This window comes from Salmo trutta, chromosome 12 (assembly GCF_901001165.1).
Source record: "Salmo trutta chromosome 12, fSalTru1.1, whole genome shotgun sequence".
NCBI lineage: Eukaryota > Metazoa > Chordata > Actinopteri > Salmoniformes > Salmonidae > Salmo > Salmo trutta.
This window is the reverse complement of record NC_042968.1, coordinates 55562884-55581566: the sequence shown is the minus strand read 5'-3', so window position 1 is coordinate 55581566 and position 18683 is coordinate 55562884. Positions and strand designations below refer to the sequence as shown.

General features: G+C 43.8%; 1 protein-coding gene across 3 annotated transcripts in view; it reads right to left on the bottom strand.

Annotated features, from left to right (window-relative positions):
* The window catches only part of LOC115203824 (rho guanine nucleotide exchange factor 28-like), a 103089-nt gene extending 87590 nt beyond the window's left edge, over positions 1 to 15499 (bottom strand). For all 3 annotated transcript variants that reach the window (XM_029768853.1, XM_029768854.1, XM_029768855.1), the window contains exons 1-2: positions 15156 to 15499; positions 6416 to 6459 (exon numbers count right to left, since the gene is read on the bottom strand). In XM_029768853.1, the coding sequence (XP_029624713.1) occupies positions 6416 to 6448 (33 nt within the window). In that variant the 5' untranslated portion in view covers positions 6449 to 6459; positions 15156 to 15499. The remainder of the gene's footprint in view (positions 1 to 6415; positions 6460 to 15155) is intronic.
* Positions 15500 to 18683: the final 3184 nt, after the last annotated feature.

Here is an 18683-nt window from a genome sequence, read left to right as displayed (position 1 = left end):
TTCTATCCGGCCGGTACAGCGTATAACCAGCCAGCTGTATGTTGATAGTGTCGTCGTTCAGCCACGACTCTGTGAAGCATAAGATATTACATTTTTGAATGTCCCGTTGGTAGTTTAATCTTCCGCGTAGGTCATTGATTTTATTCTCCAAAGATTGCACGTTTGCTAGCAGAATGGAAGGAAGTGAGGGTTTATTCGATCGTCTACGAATGCTCAGAAGGCAGCCCACCCTCTAGCCCCTTTTCTCCGCCTCTTCTTCACGCAAATCATGGGGATCTGGCCTGTTCCCGAGAAAGTCGTATATAATTTGTGTCGGGCTCGTCAGACTCGTTAAAGGAAAAAAGGATTCTGCTAGTCCGTGGTGAGTAATCACAGTCCTGATGTCCAGAAGCTATTTTCGGTCATAAGAGACGGTAGCGGCAAAATTATGTACAAAATAAGTTAAAAAATAAGTTGCAAATAAACAAACAAAAAGCCCAATCGGTTGGGAACACGTAAAACATCAGCCTTCTTCTCCGGCGCCATTGATACATCAAAGATCTGAGGCCAGAGTGCTTAGAACTCTCCCATTCCAACATAGAACTCTGACATTTCAACTGCCATACCAACTTTCAGCACCTATACAGCAGGCTACCTCTGGGGCGGCAGGTAGCCTAGTGGTTAGAGCGTTGGACTAGTAACCGAAAGATCAAAGAATCCCCGAGCTGACAAGGTAAAAATCTGTCGTTCTGCCCTGAACAAGGCAGTTAACCCACTGTTCCTAGGCCGTCATTGAAAATAAGAATCTGTTCTTAACTGACTTGCCTAGTTAAATAAAAGGTAAAAATTAAAAATATGAGTATCCTACACCCAAATGCATTTCAAGATTACTCAATGACAATCAATCAAGCCAAACAAACAAACTAAAATAATTCCAGAACGATAAGGAAGACATATATGACCATAGATATAAAACAGTGTTTTATACCTATGCACATGACAAGGCAAAGGGAACCTTAATGTACATTCCAGAATGTGAATCCCACTGAGGCCTTCAGGGTGGCTTTGTGTGTGTGTGTGCGCACATCGGAACAGAGAAATGTTACAGTACACTGCCTGAGCCACATACCTCTGAACAAATCTAGCACACTAATGACACATTAATGTAAAAGTCAAAATGACTGACACTCAAACTCGCATGGCATCATAAGCATTATAGGGACTTCTTTGTTAAAGTAACCTGAATTTTTTTGTGCAAACCTACTGGTACCATGTTTGAAGAACGATACACAAAATTGAAAGTTACCATCATGTCTAAATGTAAGTCTTTAAAAACCTTGTCCCAAGGCTATTGCACTGGATGATTGGTGCAGAAGATTAGAATTGTATTAGCGGGTCTTCTGTGCAATGTAGCAACACACATTATGTAGTAGACTTAATGTGTTTTATCATAGTTGCTTGCATCCAAAAGGCCTCTATTATAACGTTTCAGGTAAGACCCAAGTGCAGACTGTGTTGAAGTAACAATGTTTATTACAGCAACAGGGGCAGGCAAATGACAGGTCAAGGCAGGCAGAGGTCGAGGGGTGGGGCCAAGATACAGGACGGCAGGCAGGCTCAGGGGCAGGCAGAGTGGTCAGACAGGCGGGCTCAGAGTCCGGACAGGCAAGGGTCAGAACCAGGAGGGCGAGAAAAAGAGAGACTGGGGAAAAGCAGGAACTAAGAAAAACGCTGGTTGACTTGACAAACAAGACGAACTGGCAACAGACAAACAGAGAACATGGGTATAAATACACAGGGGATAATGGGGAAGATGGGCGATACCTGGAGGGGGGTGGAGACAATCACAAGGAAAGGTAAAACAGATCAGGGTGTGACAGTACCCACCCCCTCTAGGGACGCCACCTAGCAAAGGGCTGTGAGACATGGGTTTACATCTAGACACCTGAAAAGTAGGAAGTATACAGAGGGTACAGGGCAACAGAGGATGAACAGCAGAGGGGCTAATGATCTTGGAGCAGGGGGGAAAGGTCTCGGCTTCCGGGGGTGTAGCCGCGGGGCTATAGCGGCGTGTCAGAGCATCCGGCTTAACATCCTTGGTTACTGATTGGTGTTGCGGAAGCGAAGTGGCCCGGGCCTTACTGAACCCCTCCCGGAGGTCCTGGTACTCCACAGGAATGGCGGAGAGATCTGGTGCAATTTCCAAGCACCCAGGAAGACATCCCGGGGCAGGCCGAGCTGATTTCAGGCAATGAGTGTGGCAGAACGGGCTCCAGCCGACGATGGCACCAGTAGACCAGTCAATCGAGGGATTGTGTCGCTGGAGCCAAGAGAATCCCAATACCACAGGAACCTGCTGAGACTCAGTTAGCAGGAATTGGATCGTCTCGCTGTGGTTCCCGACACTCGTAGGTTGATGGGGGTGGTATGGTGGGTGACCCAGCCTATAGAGTGCTCGTCCAGCGCTCTAACATTCATGGGAAAGGAGAGGGGTTGAGTGGGGATGCCCAGCTCGGACGGCAGGGTAACGTCCATAAGACTCATATCGGCCCCCGTGTCGATGAGTACCTGGAGAGACTTGGACTGGTCACCCCACAGCAGGGTGGCATGGAGAGGGTGGCGAGTAGGGGGGAAGCTAAATTGTCCTCAGGACCCACCAGAGTACTCATTCCTCCCAATGAGTTAGGTCTCTTGAAGTGACAGGTAGACACATAATGACCGGCAGTACCTCAATACAGACAACTCTGGGTGTTAAGTCTGCGTACCAGTTCAGCTGGAGACAGCCTAACCCTACCGAGCCTAGCCCATCGGCTCGGGAAGAGGTAAATCGGCATTCTTCGGAGGAACTAGGGTAAGCTTCGGATCCTCTCGGGGACGTAGACGCCGGGGACTTCTGGAGTCCATCAGATACTAGGTGGGATCCTTGAGTGAGCGATTGGGACCGCAATCAAACCTCTTCTCCCTTCTGCGTTCCCGTAGCCGTCCATCGATCTGTGAGTCGAGATCCGTCGGTAGTTCCCGGGCTGCAAGCTCATCTTTTACTTCCTCCGATACTCCGTGGCGAACAGCGCTTCAGGGTTCCAGGCACCCTTCGCTGCTAGCGTGCGGAATTCCACTGCATAGTCTGCCACACTGAGGGAGTCCTGCCGAAGCTGGAGTAACCTCTGGGCAGCCTCTCTCCCGGACACCGGAGCCTCGAAAACTTCTCACCTCTGCCACAAATACCTCCAGACTGAGGCAGATGGCAGATTGTTGCTCCCACACCGCCATGGCCCAGGCGAATGCCCTCCTTGACATCAGCATAATGATGTACGCTATCCTCGAGCGGATCGAAATAGGCTACAGCTCGAAAACGAGGGAGCACTGGGAGAGAAAGGCCTGTCAGGTTCTGGAATCTCCATCGTAGCGCTCCGGGGGAGGTAAGCGGGGTTCCTGGGAAACCTGGGTGACGGCGCAGCTACCAGCCAGGTTACTGAGGGGCTGGGAGGTTACCGTTGTGGTAGACTGCCTAGTAGGCAACCCACGGAATTGCTCCCGCAATGCGTCCAAAGCTAGGTCGTGACGTATGGCCACGGCCTGGAACCCTCCCATCAGGCCGTGAAGCAACTCCTCATGCCTACCAATGGTGGCTCCTTGGGAGGAGATGGCGTTGCGGAGCTGGTCCAAGTGTGCTGGGTCAGTCATGGCCAGTTTGTACAAACATTTTTAAACAGAGAACACAGGTATAAATACAAAGGGGATAATGGGGAAGATGGGCGACACCTGGAGGGGGGTGGAGACAATCACGGACAGGTGAAACAGATCAGGGCGTGACATCTATTGCTCTACTTTGAGCTGCATATCATCCAGTGATAGAGGAAAGACATGGTGAGACTTTCCTGTTAATCCCAGTATGGTAAACCAGGCATGGCAAAAACACGAACTTCATTATCTGATACACTAAAAGATTCAGTGTTTCCCCTGTATTAATTTAGCGGCAGCCACACCAAATCATTTTTTTATTTTTTATTTGTTTAAGCCATTTTTGGGATGGAAAAATGCTTTCAGTGTACAGAAAAATGACTAAACCCAGACAAAGTATTTAGAAAAGATAATTGACCTAAATATTTTTTTTATATGATCGTTGAGAACTAGAAATCATCTAAATAAAAGCTAGACAATCAGAGTATTTTTTCACACCGCAACATTTTCGCTCAGATCTGTGGATAATTTTTGGGAATTGCAGGATCAGCTGAAAAAAAAGCTGCTGGGGAAAAAAAGCAGATTTTCTCCCTGTCGCCAATTCTGGACAAAGTTGATACTTTTTTGTTATTCTGGCTGCACTGTTTGACATGACTGTAAGTTTTCCGTAGTTGGCTAGCTAGTAAGCAAGGAATAAGAACGTTGCCAGCCTGTATGGCAATAGAACTTTTAGGACAAACGACTGGGTTGCATCCATAGATACAGAACAAAAAGACTTAATGACTGAGTCGTGTCTCTGGCAACCGAACCGATAGAACGAACAACCAGCCGGCTTGGTAGATTTGTGTCGGGACTATATCTTGTGGAAGGATGAAATGGCAGGAATAAATTCATCAAAATAACGTTTTTAATGAAAATACGTTGCATAAAAGTGCTAACGCCCTTGAAGCCGGTGTTTGGAGGATATATTGGCTCGACTTCGTCTCGGGCCGCACAACACCCGTGGCAATATATCCACCCAACACCGGCTTCTCTGGCATTATCACTTAAATAGAATCCCTCACATTCTCCTCCACTAACGCAAATCACCAGCGGTCTGCCAGTCGTCTACCTGGTAATCTCTCATAGCCAGCCAACAAAAGCACTGCCAGATCACCTCACACATACCACACACACCCCAAAACACACACACACTTCATCTCATTCAAACTCAGTAAATCGCAGTCTGAAGGTTCCACACACAGCACAAACCACAAACCACCTCTTCAGACCAGACATAGGTAGTTACACAGTGAGAACTTCTATCAATACTACCGTTTGTTCATTGTACTGATTGTGGACTTTCTGGTGTGGTGAGAGGCAAGGCTCTATGTTGTCTTTGTGCAGGTCCGCTACACCATAAAACTTTTACAGGCCAGTTATAATAACTCTTTAAATGAGTGAAATATAGCACAGCTTACATCCACAAAGCAGAGCATTTAAGTCTGGCTCTCATTCAGAGGTGAGAGGAGCCGTGCTGCAGTGGCAGAGCTATGACCTGCCTCCGCTATGTCTCCGCTATGCCTCCGCTATGAGACTACACTTCACCTTGTAAGACAGATGTGTAGGTTCAACCTTTATGGTACATTTCTGGCCATACAGACATATACCAGTGAGAGTTAAACTGAAACATGGTAAAACCTAGTCAACTCTAGTAAGAGTAAGTGAGTATCTGTGAGTACTTCAAAGTAGTGTTGTAAAAACATCACGGCTCACTAGAGAATTTAAGTTCTGTAATCAGCGATAACGGTCTAAACAACAAGAGAAAACTAGGATATGAATCATGAATGTTGCGTGTTCCATGTGACCCAGTGACTGCTTATTGTGGCCAGATTTACAGACCAAACAGGCAACCAGGCTCTCAATAACAGAAAGAAAATGTCTTCAGGTCAACTCTGAAACACTGGTAAACTAGTAAAAAAACTAACTGATACTCTACTCTCACTCTGTCCTCCAGAAATCTGGCAAAACTTCAGCGACTGGCCGGCCGGCCGGTTGGCTGGCCCACCCAGGATTCTACCACACAGGAGAAGAGGGAGAGAAAAAAAAGGCAGTAGGAGAGTGAGGGGAAGAGAGAGAGTAAGAGAGAGTAAGAGAGAGATAGAGCGAGATAGAGGGAGAGAGAGTAAGAGAGAGATAAAGAGAGCGAGTCATTACACATTTAATGAAAATAAATGAGAAGCTTTAAAATGACCTTCTGAAAACCCACTCCTAATTCACCTCAAATAGAAAACACATGTACTGACCTTTAGAATAAACATATAGACAGTCAGGTCTGGGCCTACCTGCTCAGAACCAATAAACAATACATTCATCTTTTATAGTTGTCATTCTCTCTTTTACTGGGCCCTATTTCCTTACCACTTGAGCACACTATTTATCAAAACACACACATGCTGTCTCTCACACACACACATATAAAAGAATGGGCTTTTAGTGGTCTCAGTAGGAGACCAGGCCGGATGTAAAAGGTTTCTATCCCAGGGGAGTGTAACACACCAGGGTTAGATTTCACCTGCAGCCCAACCTCAACACAACGCCAGTCAGTCAACCACCAACCGGAGGGAGAAACAGGGAACGGAGAGAGAGGAAACGGAGAGAGGGAAAATGAAAGGGCATAGAGAGAGAGGTAGCTGAGGAGAAACATTACAGGTAGTCACACACATGTAGGACACACACACACACAGAGAATGAACAACAGTATAGCAGTGCTTACATATAGAGGCACTTCTCCTCTGTTCAGCTCCATGTTCTGAGCATCTGATGAAACAATAAGAAGAAAAGTGGCACGGTCATATATATTATTACAACCATAGTACAACTGTAATAACCAATATGTAACAACAACCCTGCATAAATCTGATTAACGACACACTGTAATCATCAAAACAATAATCAGCATGCCATGAAAATATATCCCAGATTTTGTCCAAACTCCTCTCTACAGTAATTCCAGTACTGAAGCAGTTTATTAAATTGGGCAGTCAGAGCTACAGCATCACAATGCTCTACTCTCCATGCGGAACACAACCTAATCTTCTCTTCATCCTGGTATGTCGGAACATGAGGTCTTCTATGAAACACCGTTATCCTTTCATTATTATCCCATCTCTCCTTCCATTCCTCCGTCCCTTCCTATTTCTCTTTTTTACTCCATGGGAAAGAGTGATCTAATCTGTCTGTCGGTGTCTAGAAGACATGTATTTTACCTCAACTTTCCCAGAATTAGAGAATCAGCTAAAAGTGGAAGGTTTTAGTGTGCAGTCTGTCTTTCCAGGGTACATTATTTGCTGTGTTTCTCTCTCTATTTTGTGGCAGGTTGCAGGAATGGAGGACACTATGCTGAAAGTGTAACTTTAGCCACCTGCATACACCTGATCCAGTCTGAATACACTCTCAGCTGTTTGTGTGTGTGAATACTGCATGACTTCAAAGTGAAAGAGAGATGCTGTCAGCCCTATAGAGGTATAGCTCAGTCTAGACACGGGAATGATGAGAAACAGCTATCAAAGAGGAAAGCAACCAAGAAATCTTCCTTGTCTTATGAGTTACATTTTCCACTGTCGTTCCATGATAAAAGTCCCTCAAATTACATCAAAACCCAGAGATTTTGACAGGTGATACTCTGAGTGGTGTGCTGGATGGATGTCACAGGAAATTAATATCACTGTCCTTTTCACTGACGGTTGCTAATGTTGTCAGAGGATATCCTTGTCAATAGATAAGGTGTCTGATGCCACGGGCTGGGGCGTGATTTTCATGATCCTGTACCAGGTATTTTTGTCTGGTATTGTCACTCATGATATTATCATCCTATAATGGTGTTATCACTCTCACGGCTGTGGGGTCAGAAAAAAACGTCGGAACTATGGATAGAAAACGGAACTTTCGTAATATGGGTGCAGGGTAACAGTTTGTGTGTGTAGGGTCGCTGTTTATGTGTGTCACTGTCTGATGTAGAATAACCTATATATTCTCTTTCAAATATTTGTTTCTGTATCTCACTATGGGATATCGTTGGACAAGCCTATCACTACGGAAGGTCCAAATCACACAACATCTTTCGAAGTCAGACAGGTCGAGTGGCGAATGAGGAGAGACCCTACTCATTATAAGTCCCCACGGCCCGCACTCTGGTCATTCTCGCTCTCTAAGCTTTCCTCAGCACGACTTGATCCTTGTCTTCCTGCTTCACTGTTCTCAGGAGAACTGCAAGGCATAACGCTACCGAACGTGAGTACTGACCGAAAGGAAAGATTTGCTTTGAGTAGAATTCGCTTCGTAGATACCCATAGACTTCCAGTCATTGTGCTAACGGTAGTTAGCATTGGCTTGTGAAACTACCCCTAACTTCCTTCATACTGGACACAGAGACACAAAAATCTGACTCTGGGGAAGTAGATGAAAGGCCTCATTACCAAAATCCCAAAGTATCCCTTTAACTCGAGGATAAAACCATTGTGTGTCCCTCAGAGTTATGGAACCTGCTACCCCTACTCAAGGAGAACCGAGCACAGCACCTGCACACCCCTGCCCCGGCACCGGCTAGCCATGTGGGACTATGATAGCTGGCAAGGATACACACTTCGTGTATCACCTGCTTGGGGGAAGAACATGCACTGACGGCTCTCGCTCACCCGGTGTCCTGCGTGCATTGTAAGGAGTTGCCGAGGACCGACCTCAAACGGAGACTGCGTAAAGCAGCCCCTCCTCGAGGCTCCTCTTCCTCATAGCCTTCGGGCGAGGAGGAAACTCCACAACCCCGACCCCAGACCTCCTGAGCTCCCTCCACGAACTTCCACCCGCTGTTCGACAAACACACATCGGGGGAGGGGGAGCTCGTTATCGAAGATGATGACGATGACCGTATTAGTCGTCTCTTCCCTGACTAAGACAATCGGGAAGAGGAACTCCAAGCCCAGGGCTCAAGGCCCTCCAGTGCCCTAAGCGGAGCATTGAAACCCAATAAGAAGTACTGGCTTATTGATGTTTGCAAGCGGGCTGCAGCCAAACTCAATATTGGGTGGAATGCACCTGAAGGGGGCGGCAACGCCGAGAGGGTCTGCTTCGATGAGAAGAGAATCCCCTCTCGCACAATCCCGGGAAGCAACTCCTCCCGACGGTCCCAGCCTGTTTGGCGTTAGCCAAACGTAACTAGGAAAAACCCCTGTACAGCAATGCCCTGACTAGGGAGTTTGCAGCTTTGGACATGCAGGGCATGGAGGTGCTGGGTTTCAGCAAGACTCCGGTTGTGGAGCAATCCTTGGCCAACCACCACAACCCCAGCTGTGTCTCCTCTCTGACCAGCATTTCCCTTCCTGGAAAGATGGACCACTTCTCAGTCTCAATCCTCCAGAAGGTCTACGAGTCTGTGGCACTTTCAGTATGGACTCTGAGTTTGCCGACGACACTGCTTTAGTAATTTCATATGTATACACTGGTTTCTATTCTACTGTATTTTAGTCAATACCACTCCGACATTGCTCGTCCTAATACTGATATATTTCTTAACTCCATTCTTTTACTTCTAGAATTGTGTGTATTGTTGTGAATTATTAGATATAACAGCAATGTTGGAGCTAGGAACACAAGCATTTTGCTACATCCACAATAAATATGTGACCAATAACATTTGATTTAATAACACATCCCTACTGATGGCCTACCAGGTCGGAGCTGTTACAGGAGATGGGCAACCTCCTATGCATCGGGACGGCTAACCATGATCTCTGGGAGGAAATCTGCGTTGTCGCATATACAGTTGAAGTCGGAAGTTTACATACACTTAGGTTGGAGTCATTAAAACTTGTTTTTCAACCACTCTACAAATTTCTTGTTAACAAAATATACTTTTGGCAAGTCGGTTAGGACATCTACTTTGTGCATGACACAAGTCATTTTTCCAACAATTGTTCAAAGACAGATTATTTCACTTATAATTCACTGTATCACAATTCCAGTGGGTCAGAAGTTTACATAAACTAAGTTGACTGTGCCTTTAAACAGCTTGGAAAATTCCAGAAAATTATGTCATGGCTTTAGAAGCTTCTGATAGGCTAATTGACATATTTTGAGTCAATTGGAGGTGTACCTGTGGATGTATTTCAAGGCCTACCTTCAAACTCAGTGCCTCTTTGCTTGACATTATGGGAAAATCAAAAGAAATCAGCCAAGACCTCAGAAACAAATTGTAGACCTCCACAAGTCTGGTTCATCCTTGGGAGCAATTTCCAAATGTCTGAAGGTACCACGTTCATCTGTACAAACAATAGTATGCAAGTATAAACACCATGGGACCACGCAGCCGTCATACCGCTCAGGAAGGAGACGCGTTCTGTCTCCTAGAGATTAATGTACTTTGGTGCAAATCAATCCCAGAACAACAACAAAAAACCTTGTGAAGATGCTGGAGGAAAAAGGTACAAAAGTATCTATATCCACAGTAAAACAAATCCTATATCGACATAACCTGAAAGGCCGCTTAGCAAGGAAGAAGACACTGCTCCAAAACTGCCATAAAAAAGCCAGACCACGGTTTGCAACTGCACATGGGGACAAAGATTGTACTTTTTGGAGAAATGTAATCTGGTCTGATGAAATAAAAATAGAACTGTTTGGCCATAATGACCATCGTTATGTTTGGAGGAAAAAGGGGGACGCTTGAAAGCTGAAGAACACCATCCCAACCGTGAAGCACGGGGGTGGCAGCATCATGTTGTGGGGGTGCTTTGCTGCAGGAGGGACTGGTGCACTTCACAAAATAGATGGCATCATGAGGAAAGAAAATTGTGGATATACTGAAGTAACATCTCAAGACATCAGTCAAGAAGTTAAAGCTTGGTCGCAAATGGGTCTTCCAAATGGACAATGACCATGGCATACTTCCAAAGTTGTGGCAAATGGCTTAAGGACAACAAAGTCAAGGTATTTTAGGGGATTGGAGGCTCGACATGGGGATTGGAGGTTCGATCCCCAAGTGCTGAACCAGATCTGGGATAGATACGGTCGAGACACCATAGATCTCTTCACATAGTACAAAGACGCACACTGCCCGCTGTTCTTTGCCCTGGCAGGAGATGCACCACTAAGGGTGGACACTCTGGCACACCCTTGGCCAAGGGTGCTGCTCTACGCTTTTCCTCCTTTCTGCCTAATACTCCCTCCTCAAGGTTTGTTCCCTCACACTGGTTAATCTTGATAGCCCCTCAAGGTTTAATGCACACAATAATATGATTATTGTGGATAGTCAGATCAATATAATAGTTTGTTTAAAACGTTTGCATGCTTTGCAAGAAGAATGATTTTCCCTAATAATCCCGTTTATATGGACACTTGTGGTGCGCGGGTCAGCTGTTTGTTCACCTGCAAGAAATGCTTAATTCTGCAGGAGTTTATAAGGCTATGTGAGAGGTTATAGACCTACAGTCAGTGTCCAGATTTTAGATTCTATTTAACCCATCTGACCAGTAGGCTACAGTTCAAGCCTATTTGAAATCCATCTTGTGACTGTCGAAATGGTATAGTGCCTCACAATCATCACACTGCTATAATCCTCTTTTACCACTTCACCAAAACTTTTCAAAACATTACTTTTCTGCCCCTCCCTTCTCTTTACTTTACTTACTCTTTACTCTCCATTTCGCAGCTTTTCTCTTATTGAATTAAACTCCGACATTATCTTTTTTGCCTCCATGAATAGATGTTAACTTTTTTTCGCCCGTTCCCAAAAGCATTTGGTGATTGATGTGTAGGCTATTTGATGCGCGTACAGTTAGGCCCTATAGCCTAGAATTACGTACTAATGCCAGATAAAATAATATTTGATGACTCTAAACCTACCCGCCCCGCGGATATAACCACAGTGACTGTGGGTTATGAGTCAACCTGCACATCACTAATGGACACATCTGAAATCAGGCTCCCTGATGGGACTTAAACCTGCAATATGTAACCTTTTAGGTGACCTGACCAAATTCACATAGAAATGTGAACTATATATCTGTCATTCTCATTGAAAGCAAGTCTAAGAAGCGGTAGATCTGTTCTATATGCAATATTTCTATGCTTCCCTTAAGTTTATTTATTATTTATTTTTTTCTTTAATTTGTACACCAGCTTCAAAACAGCTGAAAATACAATATTTTTGGTTATGGAAATTATATTTCACGGCGGTTTAGATGGTACAATGATTCTTTATACTATACTTGATAGGGCGGCAGGTAGGCTTAGTGGTTAGAGTGTTGGGCCAGTAACCAAAAGGTTGCTGGATCGAATTCCTGAGCTGACAAGGTAAAAACCTGACGTCCTGCCCCTGGCCATCATCGTAAATAAGAATTTGTTCTTAACTGACTTGCCTAGTTAAAAAAAGGTTGTTTGGTCACAAACTGAAATTAGGCGAATTATTCGAATTTTAGCAACCAGGCAAAAGATGGACATTTCTGCATAGTCCCTATTTAAATAAACGCAGAAAATCGCCAATCTAAATAAATGTTTGAAAAGCCTATTTGATTCTGAGATCGTACATATAAAGTCTGTATGTGAAAACTATTCATTTTCCCCGCACTTTCTTCACTCACACAAAAGAGGGAGGCTTGCACTACCATTGTTGGCACATGAGCATATAAAATACACTGCTAGAACACAGATTAAGCTGTTTACATGTCTTAATAATTAAAAAGATTGAAACAACTGCTTTTTTTAATTTTGAATTGACACCAATTAAGATTAGCAGAGTAAAGTGTTCACATGACAAACGCCACACTCGGCCTACTGCCATAATCAGTATAAAATCAGATTATTAGTGCTCATGTAAACATACTCAGTGTGACTTTGTCTTTGTGTTTCTTGGATATTTACATTTGTTTTGTTCACATGCTAGGTTGTTTTCCAATGTTAGTTTGAGTTGGAAAGTACTGCTAGCGAGGAGACATTGAAGATTCTCATCTTTTCAGACACCACGGGAGAGCCCCGTTACCCCGGTAACTGCACACCATTAACTGCAAAGCAGCATACCCTGGCAGAATGATATAATGTCATGTGGAATTGTGTAAATCGGGTGGTCTTTTGTTTTGCAAACTCTGCTATTGTGCATTCGGTACAGAAAAAAACTCCATGCAAAAAAACTGTCTCTAGAGGTACGCAAATTAAATTAAAGGGCAACTATACCCTCCAAAATATGTTTTTTATTTTCTTCCCAGACCTCAAAGGTCATCTCCTGATGTGGTTTAAGGATTGTTGTGGACTTGGAAAAACAACTAAATTGGATGTTCAATTAAAATAAGTGATTTTTTTTTGTGAAAACCTGAAGAAAATCTGGGGGAAATCCGAAATTTAGAAAAACAAAACTGAGAAACCGTATTTGTTGTTGGTGTTACTATGGCAAATAAATGCATTGGTTGGTAATAATTATAAGTGGCAGGTAATGAGTGGCTGGTAGATTTTTTCATCTACCTGCCACAGTGGTTGGTGGACCAAAAAGGTTGTTTTTAGGCATTGTTCATAAACCATGTTGTGGGTTGCTCCAAAACCACTCACAGGCATTTGTTTACACCTTGTTCAGTTATGTTACCTCATTAGCTAGCTAGCTAACAACCTGGTTACTTTACCAGTATATCTAAACATTTGGGGGCACCGAAAGAAGGAAATATATTTTTCAAAAGATCAATGATCATAGAAATTAATTAATGACTGATCTCTTGCTATATCTCAATTTAAAAAAAAAAAATGTATATTTGGTGCGCCTAGACTGCTTTTAAATTAATATTTTCCCAACCTAAAAAAAAAAAGTTAGAGCCCTGCATACGCCACTCACCTTGAAAAAGCCCCAGGTGTTGTGACGTCTTCCTAACCCTGACCGCTCTACTCTTCAGTGCGTTTGTGTGTAAGAAACCTGATTTTGGCCCCTAGCCAGACACTGGGCCTGAGGAGACTAGCTTATGAAAACAATGACTAACCAGTCACTCTCTACACAATAGAGGACAAACACGTCAAAACCAGAAGGAACACAAGTTTTGACATCTGGTCATGTACCCAAATATTTTCAAATGTCAATATCCTGAGAGGTCAAGTGTGAATGACTCGGGTTTCTGTCACATGACATCACCCACGTCAACTGTACATTACCTGAACTGGTGAATCTTGATTTCACCATACCGTTTGGTAATTCCAAAATGTAGCAGCTCATTGTCTTTGGTGCATTTGGAACAGGTGTGGTTGTGAGATAGAAATGATTCTCAGGAACATCTAGCTAAATGCTCATGTATGTGTTGATTCATGGCCCCTGAGAAAGGGATGCAAGTTGGAATGATGACAATGTAACACAGCTGCCAAGACAAGCACAATGTGAGTCCTCAGTCTAGGAAACAAAACCAGTAAGGGCCGATACGCAGGTGAACTAAGATAGGAAAACGACTAGACACGTCTTTTTCAACCTGATTTATGATGCTATTAAAGTTGCAGACAGTATAACCTATTAAAACTATGTCATCCTGACAAGTGCTCCATTTTCATCACTTCACAACATTTTAGAAGATAGCTGGTATGAAAATATGATTGATTTTATGGTTGTGGAAATGTTATCTGTTGTATGTTATTAAGGAGCAGGTTTCAATAGAATATGGTTCTTACTTCTCTCTCCAGTGAACCAGAGATAATGTGGAAAATAACCTTCTCGTGCCAGGTCAGTCCAGGCCACCAACACGATATCATTTGTCACTTATAAGAAAAAAAACTTTTGGTTCCACTTCCAGGTAGAAAGAACCCTTTTGGGTTCCATGTAGAACCCTCTGTGAAAAGGGTTTTTACATTGAACCCAAAAGGGTTCCACCTGGAACCAAATGGGTTCTACCTGGGACCAAAAAGGGTTCTTCAAATGGTTCTCCTATGGGGACAGACAAAGAACCCTTTTAGGTTCTAGATAGCACCTTTTTCCCCTAAGTGTACAAGAAAGTGAAACAGCTCTATACACAATGCATTATCAACACTCTCACTAGTGTCCAAAACATAGATCCTTATCCAAGACCTTATGGAACAAATGACCTCCCTCTAACAATACATTAGGAACTAACACTGCAGCACATTTTGTCATTGTATTGCATTTGTCACAAAGTATTTAACAAAAACCTGGCTGGACCCAAGTGTCTGGAAAGAAAAGCTCTGGGTGTCAGTGGCAAATAATTGCAAAGGTATGGAAGAAACTTTGAGAGGAACTATACTCTAGAGAGCCCAACCTCAGCAGTACACCGTGTTATACGTATTTATAACGCATTGTAACATCCTCATCATCATCATCATCATCTGCCTGCAGTCAGCTAGCCTATGCCAATTTACTATTGGAAGAGCGTTGGCATACAACCGCTTGAATTTTGAGTGGGGTTATACATTACAAATTGTCTTGTCTATATTTTTTGCTGGACTAGATGCAAAGCGCTACATTGTGTTGTCGGATTTGACATTACCTGAGTCGTCCGCGCTCTGTTCGCTAGACCTGCTGAAAGCGATTCCCGTGTAGAAAGTTGAGCGATCACTTTCCAACGTCCTATCTACCTCTTAACGTTTACTAATCCCCCCAATAGGCAATAGTAAAAAAAAGATCAATAACGACAGTTTGCGAATCTATTCGGTGAAGTCTTCAGTTCGGTACGAAGAGTGTAGGCAAACTTTATTTTTGGAGAACTGGGTTTCCCTAAGCACTGCTGCCAGGCTCGTTCGGTCGGCCCTCTCCTCCACGGTGCGTGGTGGTCCAGCCCCTCCTCCATCAGTGACAACCCAGTCACTCATTAATTATGTACTATATGTAGAAATAAGCACCATGTTTTTATGTGCTAATAACACAAAATCATGGCGCATCGAACTCCATCAATGTCACGCTCCTTCTGAATCCCTTAACGCGGTGCTCTCGGGAGTTTGCTGATGATTTGGACGTGGCTAGCTATTTTACAGTGACATTCTCAGATAAGAAATGAACAATAATCGAATGTTTTCTGTATTGACAGGGTTGATCAGTGAAGCTGCAGGTCTCCCCTCTACGGGTCACACCGTCACGTTTCCACAGACCTGGATGAGATGGGAGACATGACGCCACTTGATGTACACTTTTAATGCACAGGTTTGGTCGTGGTGAGTGGGACTCGGTTTGCTATGTACGTACAGTGCCTTCAGAAAGTATTCATGCTTCTTGACTTATTCCACATTTTGTTGCGTTACAGTCTGATTTCAAAATATATTCAATCGTTTTTTGTTGTTGTAAATCACACACCCTTAATGACAAAGTGAAAACATGTTTTTAGACATTTTTGCTAATTTGTTGAAAATGAAATATATAAATATCGCATTTAACCCTTGTGTTGTCTTAAGGGTAAAAAAATGACCTGCCACAATGTTAACAGCAGAGAAAACCCTCTAAATTATATTTTTTCAACTTGAATTTTAATGATAGTGACCCCAACATTAGATAAAGTGAAACATCGTCTTTGTTCATATTTCCATGAAAGCTGTACACCACCAGGGTACAAAGATAGTCTTAGGGTCATTTTTGACCCGGCAGTTCTAAAATCATTTACACACCACAAAAACCACAAAGACACACAATGAGAAATTGAGATTGTGTGCTCCTGATTGAACTCAGACAAAACTAAAACTTCCTTGTGCATGTGCAGCATCTCCCCTCCACATGACTCAAGTTCACAGACCAAATAAACAAAATTTCAGACAAAATAAACATTTCTTGAAAGCATTGTTTACTAACGGGGAATGCAGTCAGAGGCTATAAAGGTGCTGCAGATGACAGCCCCCCCCAAGTTCTCTCTTTGCTGAAGCCATGACTGCACGTTTCAGTGCCCAACAGGTCGTCAACCTGATTTTTCAGATGTCCAGCAGGAATAAGGGAACAATGATTTAGAAGAGGAGGTGGTATCTGAAGAAGATGGGGAAGAATACAACCCAGAGCACGATGCATCATCTTCAGATGAAGAAGAAATTCCCCAAGCTGAAAGAGAGACATTTCTGTCAAAGAACAGCAAAATAACATGGTCCTTGTCACCATATGACAACCAGGGCAGGATGGCAGCACAACATGTCATAAGGATGACCCCAGGGCCCACAAGACATGCAGTTGCCCATGTCCAGGACATCACCTCAACATTCTACATGTTCATCACACCAGCCATCGAAAAAAATCATCCTGGAGATGACAAATTTGGAGGGTTTCCGTAAATATGGAGACAACTGGGAAAGGATGGATGAGATTGACCTGCGTGCCTACATAGGGCTGCTAATCTTAGCGGGTGTGTATAGGTCCTGAGGCGAGGCTACATGTAATCTCTGGGATGCAGAGAGTGGAAGGGTGATTTTCCGTGCCACGATGCCACTGAGTCTTTCACACTTTCTCAAGAATGTAACAATTTGATAACCATGAGGCAAGACCTGCAAGACGTGTGAGAGAAACTGACGGCCATAAGAGAGGTCTGGGAGAAGTGGGTGGAGAGTCTGCCATACCTCTACAACCCTGGGCCTGAAGTAACAGTGGATGAGGAACTGGTTCCATTCAGAAGTACATTTTGAAATATCTGTATTGTAAGGGATTTTCACAGTTCATTTTATTATGTATTGCTGTAATATCATTGATTTATGTGAATGTTTTCTGTGACACTGATACTAATTACTGATAGTAATCTCTTTTGTCAAAAGGTTGCTGTCCTTTCCGGCAGTATATGCCCAGCAAGCCAGAAAAGTATGGCATCAAGATATGGGTGGCCAGTGACGCACAATCCAGCTACGCTTGGAAGATGCAAGTCTACACAGGGAAGCCGACCAGTGGAGGCCCGGAGAAGAACCAGGGGATGCGGGTTGTGCTTGATGTGACAGATGGACTGAGGGGGCACAATGTCACGTGTGACAATTTCTTCACCTCTTATGAGCTCAGCCAGCAGCTCCTGAAGAGGAAGATCACCATGGTTTGCACAGTTAGAAAGAACAAGCCTGAGCTCCCCCCTGCACTCCTCGCAACAAGGGGGAGAGAGGCCTTCTCATCAAAGTTTGCCTTCACCCCCACCACCACTCTCGTTTCTTACCTCCCAAAGAGGAACAAGAATGTGGTCCTCTTGAGCGCACTGCACAAAGCGGCTAAGATCAGTGATCGTGAGGACAGGAAGACAGCCATCATCTTAGACTACAATCACAACAAAGGAGGCGTGGACAACCTGGACAAGGTGATTGGAACTTACAGCTGCAGGAGGATGACTGCCCGCTGGCCCCTGGTCATCTTCCATAACATCATTGATGTGTCCTCATACAATGCCTGCGTGATATGGAACAAGATCAACCCTACCTGGATGCCTGATAAGCGGAACAAGAGGAGGGTGTTCCTGGAGCAGCTGGGAAAGGCACTTGTAATCCCACAAATTCAAAGAAGGGAGCGCATCCCCAGCACAGCAGCCTCTGCAGCACTTGTGAAAGCTGTTCAGGAGGTTGAATCTTGTCCTGATCCACCTGAGGCTGCAGCAGGGGCAGGCAAGAGGAGGAGATGCCAATTCTGTCCCCCAAAGAAGGACTGTAAAACAAATACTATGTGCTGCACATGTGAGAAATACATCTGCAAAGTCCATGCACACACACTTGCATACTGTCCTACATGTGCTAATTAGAGTTGATTGATTTATTTTCTTCGTGGTTTTGTTTTGTATCTATTATCTTATTTTATTCTTATATATTGTTGTTTATACACCTTGTGGGTGGGGGTGATGGTTAAAAAAATGGGAGAAGACTAGTATTTTGAAGTTGAATTCCTCATTGTACAGTATAAGAATATATCACTATTTTGCAAAAAATGTTCAAGACTTGTTTCCTTTCAATAAAATGCATTCAAAACTACTTTCTGCACATTTCTGCTACTTTCTTAGGCTATACAAGTGCTATCTCTTGCTAAAAAAAAAATTGTTTACACCAATGCAGTACATTTAGCAACAATAATAGTAATAGTAAAGAAA